Genomic DNA, 14,031 nt, shown 5'->3' with positions numbered 1-14,031 from the left:
ATTTTCGTTTTGGCATGAATGAATCTATGGTTTAGGTTTTTGTTTTTGACACTTCTAACAAGTTTTGGCGATTGTTTATGTTGCGGAAGGCCGGTCGTTATAGGGTAAAAATAAAAATAAAATTGTTAGCGTATCAAAAAATAATTTATTACATGTTATGATGTGATTTTGACTTATTATGAACTATATGTCTGAATGTTTTCTTTTAAACAGTAATATTTAAATATCTGAATGCAATACAATTTACTGAAATGAGGTATCAATTATTGAAGTCCAGATTTTTGATTGGTTTATTCTTAACTTCCTTCCGGCGATCAGTTTCAGCGGCTTGCGATAATATGTCACGTACCGAGGGAGAATGCGACATAAAAGGTAAGATTAAATTAATAATATTAACAAACAAGCAGCTATGTTATTATCCCAGTAATGTTATTTCTGGCTACAAGAAATGTTGTAATATAACCTCTGTCAGTAATTCAAAATATTTTTTTAAAATCATTCAAAAATACATAACTGTCCACCAGTCTAACTTAAGACCCAGCCTTTTAATGAAAAGCATAAGTTTTAAAACAAAATTGGAAGTGATTTTACGAAAAATGTCAAAATAAAAATGTCAAAATATCATCATTATTGCTACAACTTTTTGAACTTAATTAGCCTAAATTCTACACAAGTACAAAAATAACAAGCTTGTAACTAAATATTTTATTTATTTTTCGGGAGCACCATCACATATTATTTGAATAGTAAAAATTGTTCCAGGAATCTATTCAATAGCATATGTAACTGTTCCAAATGAGAAAGAAGGAAAAACGATTGGACATAAAATTATTGAAAATAAGCTTGCAGCTTGTGTCAACATTGTTCCTAACATAATATCAATATATGAATGGAAGGGTGAAGTGAATGAAGATAACGAGGCAAGTATAAAATTATTTACTTATTAAGTAAATACAATAGAAAAATATATATGAAGTTAAGTTAAACATTTATGGAATAAACACAAACATCAAAGTTTTTCGTATTCTTATATTCTATTATATTGACGGCGGAAAGCTTGCCGAGCGACACGTAGCAACTCTTATAAGAGGAAAGAAAGAAGATATATATTTTTTTGATTAATAAAGCATCTCGTACTTAATTTAAAAAAAAAAAATTATGTAAGAATCATGCCAAAATAATAAGTATATTATATGAGATTTTTTATTTATTAAAAATAATAAAAAAATATTGGCTCTTCTATAAAGTTGCTACATGTCACTTGGTAACTTTTTCCTTTCCACTGTCGATATTATGTTTATAAATAAACCATCATACCGTTTCACCATAGGGGTAGACAGAGAGGATATTATGCCACATCACTCTGTCTTAAAATGCAGACCTCGCTTCCTCTACATTTAAACATCTTCTCATGCACTCACATTGATTACTCCAACTTTTGGCATATTCCTATCTTTAAGTATTTGTTAGATCCTAATCCTGCCATGTCTTTCTTGGTTGTCTTTGTTTTCTGCACCCATCAAGATTCATACAGCCATTAATTCGCTGTCCATCCACTCTACATGTCCAAACCAATGCAGCGCTCCTTTCTTGATTTTGTCAATAATGCTTAACTCAGCCTTACCTAATGCACAGATCTAGATATTTGTGCACCTATCGTACATAGATCTACCGCACATTTGCCTGAAAAGTCGCATTTTGACAGCATTCAGCCTGCTTTTATCCTTGTTTTTCCAATTCCACACTTCGTTTCCATTTTTTAAGAAACAAAAAAAAAGTTTTAGTTTAAATAATAATAGCAAATTTTGGCATCACAACACTAACCACCATACTTGGCACTTTTTATCCTCTTCTTCGTTTTTGTTATGGCCTTTTCACCTCTCAACTCTGGTGTTCTGGCCAGTGTCGAGTTTTTTATTTTTTTTGTTTATTTACATATTTACACATGTGTTAGTAATATATACAAGTTAGTAAGTTAGTATTTAATATTTTGAAAACTTAACATATAATAATAAAACATATTTACATCGTAACACCATTTGTAACTAGTTTTTTTTTTTTTTAAGAGAAAAATGTTTGCGTTCTTATGATTTACACAAATATTTCATTTTGAGGGCCATTTTCAACGAGTTGTAAATAACTCACTATTAGAAAATGGGAATCAAGTTGGGGTAAAGTGGGATTCGAACCACAGACCTTTGGTCCGTGAAGTCCGAGACACTAGCCACAAGACTACAACTACCATCGCGCCATTTCGCCGTAGGGGTAGGCAGAGAGAATGGACTGCCACACACGTCTATCCTGCCATACATTCCTAGCTTCCTCCACATTCATACATCTTGTCATACATGCCCTTCGGTTCTGTCTGCTTTTGACATGACCAGACTTAAGATTTTGGTTTATCTGATCATGCCACGTCTTCCTTGGTCGTCCTCGTCTCACGTTGCCGTTCATTTTCGCCATATATACTTGTTTTACCATTCTTTCGTCATCCATTCGTTCTACGTGACCAAACCATCTCAGAGACCCTTTCTTAATCTTATCAATTATACTTGACTCAGATTTACACTCTCGCCTGATTTCATCATTCGTAACCCTGTCATACATTGATTTCCCACACATTCGTCTAAGAGATCGCATTTCAACCGCGTTTACTCGGCTTTCATCCTTCCTCTGCCAGTTCCATGTTTCACTTCCATACATAAGTGTTGGGACTAAAACTCCGTTGTGCACTGCCAGTTTAGCTTCGATTGACATATTTTCATTAGAAATTACTGTGCTTAGTGCTCCGTTCATTTTGTTGCCCGCATTTACTCTTCTTTCAACATCTATTTCTACTCTTCCATCTCTTGAAAACATGCTTCCCAGATACACAAATTCTTCTACTTGCTCGAGACATTCATTGTTTACATTTATTATGCAGTCAGTAACCTCACTATCCCTTTCAAATACCATCACTTTTGACTTACTTTCGTTCATTGCCAATTCGCTCTCCAGACATACATCATACATTCTAGAGACTATTTGCTGCAAATCAGCCTTGCTGCTTGCTAACAGAACTGCATCATCAGCACACAACAAGCAGCTTACTGAAAAATTATCAATTTTTGCTCCAATACCCATACATTCTATCTCTTTCATACAGTTGTCCATGTATAGATTAAACAACCATGGTGACATTACACATCCCTGTTTCATGCCTTTTGAGATTGCAAACCAAGATGTAAATCCCCCATTAACTCTTATACACGCTGAACTCTCCTCATAGAGAAACGATACTGCACTTATAAGTTTATTGTCTACTCCATACTTTTCCAACACGCCCCACAATTTTATTCTATCTACTTTATCATACGCTTTTTGCAAATCGACAAATGCGCAGAATAGTTTTTGATTTTTTGCCAAAAACTTCTCCGTTAGCATTCGCAGCCCAAAAATTTGATCCGTGCATCCACGTCCACTCATAAAGGCTCCTTGCACGTCCCACACTTTGTCTTTCGCCACCTTTCTTACTTTCTCGATTATAATTTTCCCATACAGTTTACTGACAGAACTCAGAAGACTGATTGCCCTATAGTTTCCACATTCCGCACGAGATCCCTTTCCCTTATATAAAGGCATGACAACTGCCCTCCTCCAATCCAAAGGCATATGTCCTTCCTTTAGGCAGAGATTGAAAAGTCTGTGCAGCCATGTGTCCACGATCTGGCCACCACTCTTCAGATATTCCAATTTATTTATTTAGATATTTACATAGAATTTTAAATACATGTTTATTGGGTGGGGACGGAAGAGTTAGAATATGAATAGGGAATAGGATGTTAATATCAGAAAGGTCAGATAGGAAATCGGGAAAACAATAATTTATTGGGTATAAAAAAAAAACATGGTTTAAATCTTCATCGAGTTGACATTCACAAATGGCAGAGTCCCGGACATGGATTTAGAACAGGTAGGCACTTTTTATCGATTCATTGTTTGTGAAATTAGTGTTGCCGTTTATTGATATTCTTTTGAATATTATACTTTATTTAAAAAAAAGTTTAATTGATTTAAATTTTAATCTATGATTATGTTAATTTATAATTAGATTTAGATTTGTTAATTTATTGTATACCTACATTGTTCTAGTTTTTTCTTCTTTTAATAATAGTTTCATTCTTGTGATATAATATTAGTGTAAAATTTTATTATATACTTATATACTTAATGCAGGTATAATTAATATAAAGCATAAAATTTGTGGTCAAACATTTACGTATAAATGAATGTATTTAACCATCTACCGTTTGATTTAACATTTTTGTCGTAGTTGATTGAACTCAACACGAATTATACCTAAAGAGCTGAAATATTCACACTGGAATGAAAATAAATAAAATAATAAAAAATATTCTGTAGTTATTTTTTCATCACCTTTGTTAAACCATAATTTTCTTTTAGGTTTTAATGATGATAAAAACAAGGACTTCACGATTGGATGAGTTGATTGAATTTATAAGAGCGAATCATTCCTACGAAGTTTGTGAAGTAATAACTGTACCAATAGATAAAGGGAACCCGCCTTACTTAAAATGGATCAGTGATACTGTTCCTGCTAAGAAGTAATATCTAATGATCCGAGTAATGAGTGAAACCAAAATACATCCTAATTATACAAGAGGATGATTTTCTAAATAAAATAAATTTACTTTTTTGATTGATTTTTCCTTTTATATATTACTAGCTTTTACCCATGCTTCACTCGCATTGTATTAGGGAGAAATAAGTTAGGTAATTAATTAGTTTCGTCATTTATACATAACAATTTTCCCGATGGATTTTTTTTTCAAGATAGAAAGTAGCTTGTATCGATTGCCGGTCCTCTAACTATCACTGAAAAAACATAACGATCTGTTTGTCTATGGCAACGTAGCATCGTTATTCTATTCACAAATTCAAATCTCACTACAAAACCAAATGAAAAGCAAACCAAACTAACCATAGACAATGAAAGTTAAATTATAGAAATTTAAAGAATGAATTTCATATGGATTCTTTTTGACATTCCACCTTACCGCCTGCTCATTTTCAAATAATTTCGCTCCATTGCCGATATATTTTTTCATTGTCCTTTTTTAATTTGGGATGAAAAATAAGTATACTGTTTTACTTCTCACCTCCGGCTAACCCTATGCAAAAAATTATGTTAATCAGTCGCTCCGTTGAGACGTGAAGAAAACAAACAAACACACTTTCACATTTATAATATTACCATGAATGGATGGATATAGTTTAAAATGAATATATATTTTAGTTAAATGGGTGCGTAGATTTTTACAGTCACTGTTATCAATATATATATTTTTGGGTGAACCTGCGTAAGTTGGAGGATTCGTTCCGACGTTTCGGCTACCATTGCAGGTGCTATCTTCATTAGCAATGGTAGTCGAAACGTCAGAACGAATCTAACTTACACGGGATCACTCAAAAAAGATAAAAATTAATCTATTTTAGTACTTTTGTTTTTTTCAAATTTAAATTATTTATTTACAATTCTTGATGAAATTCCATTGTAATGATGTAATAACTTATATTTACATATAAGTTACTAATTAAAAATACTTGGTACACTTCCATTTATTTTTTCGACCAATTAGCGCTTTCACCCTTTAATATCTTCAGACTGGTAAACATTATACGTTAAGGATAATTTATACAAAACTAAATGTTATTATTAGCTAATTGGTCAATAAATAAGTGGAAGTGTACTAAGTATTTTTAATTAGTAACTTATATGTAAATATAAGTTATTACATCATTACTAATGTTTTTGTTACTGATATTTAACAAAAATCATATTGGAAGAATTTAATGCAACAAATGTGACTTTTTCGTTAGCAATTTATAGTAATGTGAGTATAAACTTATTTTTCATTGTTCTTTCTACTTACCGTGAAAAATGGGTTAGTTATAGTTAATAGTTCATTTATTTTTATTGATTATTTTTAATCATTTTAACAACACGGATTGTGCTAAAGGTATCAAACTTTATTAATACATATTTATAAAACCAGTCTCAAGTGGATTTAAATATTTTATTTATTTTATTTTAGCATTATTGTTTCTCTTAAAAGTTGTAGTGGACATCCATGCATGAGGTCTCATGTTTGATTTTCAACTTAGTAAAAATGAAATACGAACTAGTGAAGATTTACAGGTATTTCAACAGAGACAGGAATCTTTTTCTAATGAGACTATTTACAAGGGCTTTTCAACAAGTGAGGTTTACTAATGCTGTGATCTGTGCGCCATAACTTTAAGGGTAAGAAACAGAAGGAAAGTGTAGAATTACTACCATCCATTAAATAAATAAAAGGCAATTTAAAACTTATCATTTTAATACATATAATAAATAATTGTTGGTTTTTAATGCAGTTTCAGCCTTGTTTTTCAATAACTCGTTCTTATACTTTGTTACATTATACAATGTTTTATGTACTTTCACAAAAATCCAGAGGTTCCTTTGCGAAACTATAGAAACCCTTAAGATACATATTGGAGTATGTAATATTAGTTATTACGACCTGCGAGATATAAAGGTCAAAAATGTTTTATAGTGTATAAGTTTCAAGTTATATTGCAATTATAAAAATACACGTTTAATAAATCATCATAATAAATTGCGCAGGGTCAAAAAGAGAGTAGCGACTAATAAATTAATTTGTCCAACATATCAAATTTAATTTGGCTTGTACATTTGTATTAAAATCTAATGTAATAATTATTATTATATAACATAATTTTGGAGCGACTGTACAGTAGTATAATTAGATCTTATCTATGACTTCTTCTAATACGATTTCAACTCCAATGGGATTTATTAAATCAAATGGAAATGTAACATTACGTGGAGTAATTTACAATGAACAAAATCTCCAATGGCAGATATTATTCCACAGATATTCAATGGCAGAATACGAAGCAGCACCAAGTAAACGTCCAGCTGCTTCGGTTGCTTGAATCTCATCCAGCCGAGTCCCTGCAAAAGAAAATCAATCGTTAAGAGATTTTCACGGGTGAATTTTGTAGACATAACAAATACACTTTGGATAGTACCATGCATACTATTATATAGTATATAACAAGAGGGTGCATTAAATGTAAGAAAGTAAATAACACGCAAAAATCATGCAATAATAAATCAATTATCTTTTTAACCCTTTCAGACATTAATTAATTCCTGTGGATATACAAATATGTTTATTATTCCCTATTGAATTATTTGAAAAATTTTGGCATTTAATTTTATTGAGCGTTAAATAATTAACTCTCAAACTGACAAAGTTCATGAAACATGTGTTTATTATTATCTTACGATATATATTTGTTCAATAAAATTATTGGGTGTTAACATAAGTTGTCTGTTTTTTTCTAAATGAAGAGGACACAACAAAAAAAGTTACAACAAATTAGTCGATAATGTGTTCTTCTTTATTATTTTACAATAAATTTAAAGAGCAGCATTTGGCAGCTTTATTCACTCGATTGAATGCGAACAGGTGTCGAAAATCCTCACTTTTGTCCACTTTACATTCCATTTTTAAGGCTTGTAATCAAAATTTAACGTAAAAGCAAACACAATATCTTATAGAGCAGAAATTTTTCTTTCAAATGATGTATCTGATTGTATGATAACCTTTACCATTTTGTTTTAATTTTGATGCTTATTTTTAAATTTGGAAAAAAACTGACACAACTTATGTAACTTACCTAGCAGTTTAATTTTATTTAAGTGTATTTAAAATCTGCTTAAAATATTGTTTATAAGGATGGGAGGAATTCGCTGTAAAACAATCCAATCAGAAAGAAGCCAGTTGTCAAATTAAAAAACAAATTTTCTATGTAATGCCAACTATCAACATAAGCAGAAAAAAATAGGGTACTTAAGGATACCAGAAATTAAAAATAACTTAGCCACTTTTTAATTTCAGTAGGTACCTACGTGAGTAAATCAATCTTACATTTGATGTATATTTATTTGAATAGTCACACCCGGATGAAAGGGTTACTTCTAAAACAGTATAAAATTTTCTGGCACCTTTTACTTAGAAAAGGGGGAGAGATTAAGGAAGAGAAAGAAAATAATGTTCTCTCCTCTCTCAAAACATCACAAATTGAGCTAAAAGTTGTAAGTTAAACACAATGTATCAAACAAAGTATGATAGTGCATAATGAGTCAACAACTAATAAAAGCCAGGAGCATTAAACAATAATTTATGTTGTTCATACAGAATACCAAAACAACAAATTTACATAATATACCACAAAATAAAAATTAATCATTTACAAAATGTTAAGTATTTTTCATTGCAGTATTCTCATAAAATACCTATATTATATTATGTATGTATTGTCTAATATTGAATATATAAAGTGGAACATAAAATCTAAAACAGTGTAGGACATTTTTTTTCTTCCAAGACATTATTAACATGCAATTTTAAAGTTAAAAATGTGCCTACTGAATCTAATTATACAAATATTCATTCATTCAACTAAATATTTGTTTTTTGTCAGTGATAGGGGAAATTGGATACAAAAGTGTTTTCTTGCGCGTGGTAAAAATTAGAGTATTAAAATTGTATGGCAAAATTTCTTGAAAATGTACGAATTAAAAAAAAAAAAAAAAACTAACTATATACTTTGAAAGATGTCACTGGTTCATATGAATCAACTGATGATCATAGAGCTGTGAAAGATATCCGGTTTGCTTACCGTAAACGGGCCAATCGGCAGAACTGACAGATAATCAACGGAAGACAACCTCTAATATCAATCGCGGAGTTATTTTAGAAATAAAAAACTTTAAAAAATCATAGTGTTGATAATACGATGAATAAAAATTGTGAATTTTTTTTTAGCTTAGTTTAATATTCACAAATTAAAAAATAAATAAATAAACACTGAACTTCTTCATAATAGCGTTGTCATGTGTTGTGGTAGGTTTCCTGGTGGACATTTTTTTTGACGTTTAGTGTATTTCTATAAATTTTTGCACCTTCATTTATTTATTTTTTTGAAATATATGTGTATTTTGTACTTAAATTATTAATATTATAATCCCACAGCAAGCACAAGAGGTTGCCTCTTTTTTGTCGTGGTACTTCGTTTCGTTTTTTGTTTCCGTACTTTTGCTTTATTATGTATTTCTTTTTTGTCAACATGTTGTAACTTTATATTTTATTTAATTAAAAAAAAAAAAAACAACAGCTACTGGATTCTACTTTTAAATGTAAGCACAACTGACAGACAACTCGTGACGTCACAGGCGGAGTAATTTCAAAATTACTTTTTCACACCAGCAGTATTTTGACACTTAAAAACGACGCAACATGGCGTAAATTGAATTTAAACTGGCAGTTGCGCCAGTTGGCAGTATAAACTAAGCGGCGTCTACTAAACCCACTCATTTATGATGAATTTTGTCGGCTTGAGTTTAATGTGCGTATGCAATTTCTTGGCTATTATAACTCTGCCATTGGTTAAGAATTAAAAAAAATTCACTTTGTTCCACATCCATAAAAATAAAAGTGTTGCTTACACAATTTTTATGCAAAAAGACTAAGCTGTATCATCAGCTATCACAAAAAATCGTGAGTATATATTTTTTGCACCACAACAGTCCAAGACCCCCAATTAATCAATAACATGGAAAAATGATATATAATTATTATGATAACAAAGTTTATGAGGCAAGCGACTTTGTTTGTTTTAAATCACTTTTATATATTTTTTTGTACATTATAGGTCTCTTTGTAATACTACATTAACACATTATACAAGTAGGTGTAATATTATAGTAAAAGTGATTATTTTACAAAGCAAACAAAAAAAGGATCATGCTTATCTACATAAATCTACTTCTACGAATATTAAGTTCGTACCGTAAATAACAGTGAATCCTTGTTAAAGATGTTATTTTGACGAAAACTGAAACGCATCCTCAATTAATATGGCAATTGCAAATGCCACTTTATGTTATCCCATTTTTTGATACCAACAACTACTATTTAAAGGTTTACTAAAAAAAACTGTATAGATGGACGGTGTTGAATGAAAATTCAAACATGTATTCAATTAGATCTCTGTTTTGAGAATGTGGACTTGGGAGTTTTGTAATTAATCATCCGATTGTATTGCTGATTAATTGATACAGCCATATTATAATATATAAAAAATGACAGGAAAATTGAATAAAACAGGAAACATTTTTTTAAAACTTTTCGGGAAGACTTTGTTCGATGATGTTCTACAAAAATCGGCAGACGTTAACTAACCAAATTGATAAATGAAAATAAAAATTTTGGAGAGTCATAAATAGTTACATGACATGTATAAATATTCAATCTACAGGAGTACAAGTGAAGGGAAATTCTTCAAAGAATACACTTCGTAGAAATATTTTGAATTTATTTACATTATTGATAACTAAAATAAGAAAAAATGTGGACTAAGGTTAACTATTTAAAATAGATCCTATTCTATTTGCCAGTGTTTGGCAAGGCTGATGAATATAATATACCATCAATAAAGATATACATTTTTAAACAATTACAATGAAACAGTCTTATGTTTATTAGGGAAAAATTATTGCTTATAACAAATCAAGGGGGCATCGTAAGATTAGTGAAGAAACGTGACTCTTAGGAAAGTTACTATTCTTAGTTTTGTCCTAAATATTAATTTAGTCTTAAACTTAAATTAATCGTATTATATAAATTCCATCTCAACTTTCATAATTGATAGTAAATTATGAAAGCACAATCCACAATAACATTATTACAACCGCCTTTATCACTAATTCTGTATACTTAAAATTACATTTCCTCAAGATTCTAACTTACCAGCTCAACTGACTGCCCTGTGAATAAAAACTGTATTCTTCACACTAAAATGTTTCTACAAATGAAAACATTACAGGCAGTAAGGCATATAATCAATAAAATTAGAAATGTAGAAGTAATAATATGTTTAGTCCTCCGAATAATAAAAGTACAGTGGAAATCCAATTATCCGAATTCCGACTATCCAAATCGCTTTCAGAATTTCAGAAAAAAAATTAAGACCGAAACATACTGCGATTCACAAAATAACAACTTGGCTGCCTGAAAACGGATGATGACAGTCAAACAGCTTACTTTACCGAGATGTTCAGAAAGCAATGACTTTCATTTACAGTACATTACGTACATACTGTACTAATGGAAAGCACTTGTAAAAAAAAAACCATTTTCAATTTTAACATATGTGTAGAAAATAATTAATTGAAGTATACCCTTTTTTCGAAAAAAAAAATCCAATTACACTATTATTTTATCCAAATGGGGCCCGGTTCCTATTGATTTAGATAATTAGAGTTCTACTGTACATACATAATATGTAATAAGTAAAATAATCCAAAGAGATTTGTAATTTTTTATCCAAAACCTGTTTTAAAAAATGTTGCCAATCTACAAACACTAATAAAAAATAAATGCATGGTAAATAAAAAACAAGCTTCTAAGTTATATCACACTTGTACGGTCATTATGACTGGATGATCCATTTTACAGTCAGACCACAATAATTTTATAATAAGAAAAAACTCCGTTTTAAACTTTGGTGTCTTGTCACAGAATATAAAGACATACCTATTACACTAGAGAATAACTTTTTTTTATGGAAAATAAATATTTGTCAGTGATACTGTAATTCTGCGTAACCTGTTTTTTTACAAAAATGTTTTACTGAAATAAAACATAGGGACTAAGAGCCATTAGTTTTCAATTATTGCTTTTTTTTTACTTTAAATAATGATATTTTTTCTGATACTCCAGCAATATTTTTAGGATCCCCTGCCAAAAAATTCAATTGATAGTTACGTGGTATTTCAGTATCTCCGACAATATGCTAAAAATTATGAAATTCCTAATTATTATAATAAACTTTTATAACTGCTATGAAAAATGTGTAGGTAGGTATAATATTTATTACAATACATACATTCAACCAATTTCACTAAACATTTTGTAATATAACATTATTTTATTTGTATAAGAGATATACAAATCAATTGAAATGGTTAGCACCAATCATTGAATTCATATTATGTATACTTATAAATAAATAATCAATATTAATATAATACAATATTCTCACAGATAAGTATTGTCGGTATACTGATCCTCTAAATGACAAAAATTGAGAAAACAAGTTAAAAATGCAGTTATATGTAATTTTCCAAACATTAACAACGGATAAAATCCTCAGAGGTTTAGTTTAGAAATTTATCATCATCATTCCCTTTCCACACCTAATGGAGCATAAGGCACTGTATTGGTACACCAATCGCAGCGTATCTTGATCTTTTTTTGTTACATGAAGGTAAGATGATCAGTTCTCTTTTGTTATATGAAGGTAAAGATCAGAATCATTCACAAAGATGGAGAATGCACAGTGGATGTGAACCATAGAATAGGTGTGGGATAAATGAAATTCAGATCGGTAACGGGAATCTTGTGTGACCCAAAAATACCTTAAATAATAAATAAAGCTAAAAGTAAAGATATACCAGACTATTGTTAGATCCAAATGCTGGACTACGTACGACTCGTACTCCGGGCAACTTGAAACAACAGAAATGGGAATGCTCAGTTGGTCGGCAGGGGTATCATTAAAAGATAGAATTAAGAGTTCACGCATTCGTGGTAGCCTGGGTGTCACTGACAAAAACAGTAGGCTGGAAGAGACAGCAGAGATGGTACGGGCACATAAGACGGAGACCACCAGACCATACAATAAATACGGCAATGTCTATGGATTGTCCACGACAGTAATATAGAGGAAGGCCAAAGAACTTCTGGATAGCTCAATGTTCCAAATCCTGCATAGAAACGGCCTATTCATCTGAAAGTGACACCCAGAACCGAAGATCATACCACCTAAGAACGAGAGCCGACTCCAACAGCCTACCCAGGCAATGAGTTGCGACAGTGCCAAGAAGAAGAAGGTAAGATGACCAGTCTTACGATTCAGGTGCCAGTCCAAGGAATATGAAATATTCTAGTGTAAAAACATATTTTTTGAATAAATACATATTTCATGTCAACCATATCGGGAATCGAACCGGAGACCTCTCGCATGGTAGGCAAACGCGCTGACCACTACATCACGAGGCCGACAGTTAGCATGCATAAAAACCCACTAAAAATACTTGTCAAGTACTGAATTTATATTTTTTATACTTGCAACTCGTATAAGACTGTAAATATCTCGATCCTACCTACATCTTTCCTAATTCAAATTGTTGTTATCTTACCGTCCTGTGAACAAGTCACATTGAGTCAAGTGTTACTCTGATGAGTCTTTATCATATACCTGCATCTGTATACTTCTGACAAAGTGAACCTGGTGTTTCATAAAAAGCCTAAAACATACATCTCATCAACATCTACACGATGTATCCATGCAATAGTAAAAGTGAAGTGCTTCATAAAAGAAACAAACAGAAGAATTTAAAAGTGAGTAAATATTTCTATAAAGTCCACAACATTCCTTCTCTTATCAGTGTATATCTGTTATGTTTTCTGTTGAAAAACCATCAATTCCATTTCCCCAATATTTTTTTTCAAAATCACATCTATTAAAACAAGTTAAAGGAACTATGATGGTTTCATGAGTATGCGTCATGTCCAAAATATGAATAAAGAAGACTGAAAAATACTTTTGTTGAGTTGAACATTGAAACTGATTTTTCTCAGCATAGACAATAATGTATTTAAAGGCCGACAGTAAATCAGTATACCGACGAAATACAGATAATTTTTATGGCGGGACTAGGTTTCATTTTTCTGGTAGCATATTGTAAATCTCAATTCACTCCCTGTGCATTCTCAATTATTAAGATTAGGAATCTGTACCTATACATATTATTTGTATTCAATATCCTGCATTCTTCTACCAGTAAGAAAGCTTTGTTCGAAGCACCAGTATAACATGTAATTATAATTG

At 30.9% G+C, this 14,031-nt stretch overlaps 2 protein-coding genes and 1 long non-coding RNA gene across 11 annotated transcripts in view; 2 read left to right on the top strand and 1 right to left on the bottom strand.

Moving 5' to 3' along the window:
* Positions 1–46: 46 nt before the first annotated feature.
* Positions 47–4,699, top strand: LOC148273035 (protein CutA homolog). Of its 2 annotated transcripts, none has more exons than XM_088239242.1 (4): positions 47–104; positions 214–372; positions 763–920; positions 4,444–4,699. In XM_088239242.1, the coding sequence occupies exons 2-4, from the start codon at positions 252–254 to the stop codon at positions 4,606–4,608; spliced, it is 444 nt and encodes a 147-aa protein (XP_088095368.1). In that variant the 5' UTR covers positions 47–104; positions 214–251; the 3' UTR covers positions 4,609–4,699. The 2 variants fall into 2 exon arrangements, with proteins under 2 accessions (XP_088095368.1, XP_088095367.1); XM_088239241.1 differs by having other exon boundaries at positions 56–103; positions 319–372.
* A 1,487-nt stretch (positions 4,700–6,186) lies between these two features.
* Positions 6,187–7,099, top strand: LOC148273034 (uncharacterized). Its single transcript, XR_015824705.1, has 2 exons — positions 6,187–6,304; positions 6,942–7,099. It is a non-coding gene; the product is annotated as an uncharacterized LOC148273034 (long non-coding RNA).
* The window catches only part of LOC148273033 (PH and SEC7 domain-containing protein-like), a 33,443-nt gene continuing 25,774 nt past the window's right edge, over positions 6,363–14,031 (bottom strand). For all 8 annotated transcript variants that reach the window (XM_088239232.1, XM_088239235.1, XM_088239238.1 and 5 more), the window contains one exon: positions 6,363–7,021. In XM_088239232.1, the coding sequence (XP_088095358.1) occupies positions 7,006–7,021 (16 nt within the window). In that variant the 3' untranslated portion in view covers positions 6,363–7,005. The remainder of the gene's footprint in view (positions 7,022–14,031) is intronic.

This window comes from Micrasema longulum, unplaced genomic scaffold, assembly GCF_059751315.1.
Source record: "Micrasema longulum isolate JH-2025_06_02 unplaced genomic scaffold, ASM5975131v1 h1tg002099l, whole genome shotgun sequence".
NCBI lineage: Eukaryota > Metazoa > Arthropoda > Insecta > Trichoptera > Brachycentridae > Micrasema > Micrasema longulum.
Note: the sequence above shows the minus strand (reverse complement) of the source record. Positions and strands in the feature narration are given on the sequence as shown.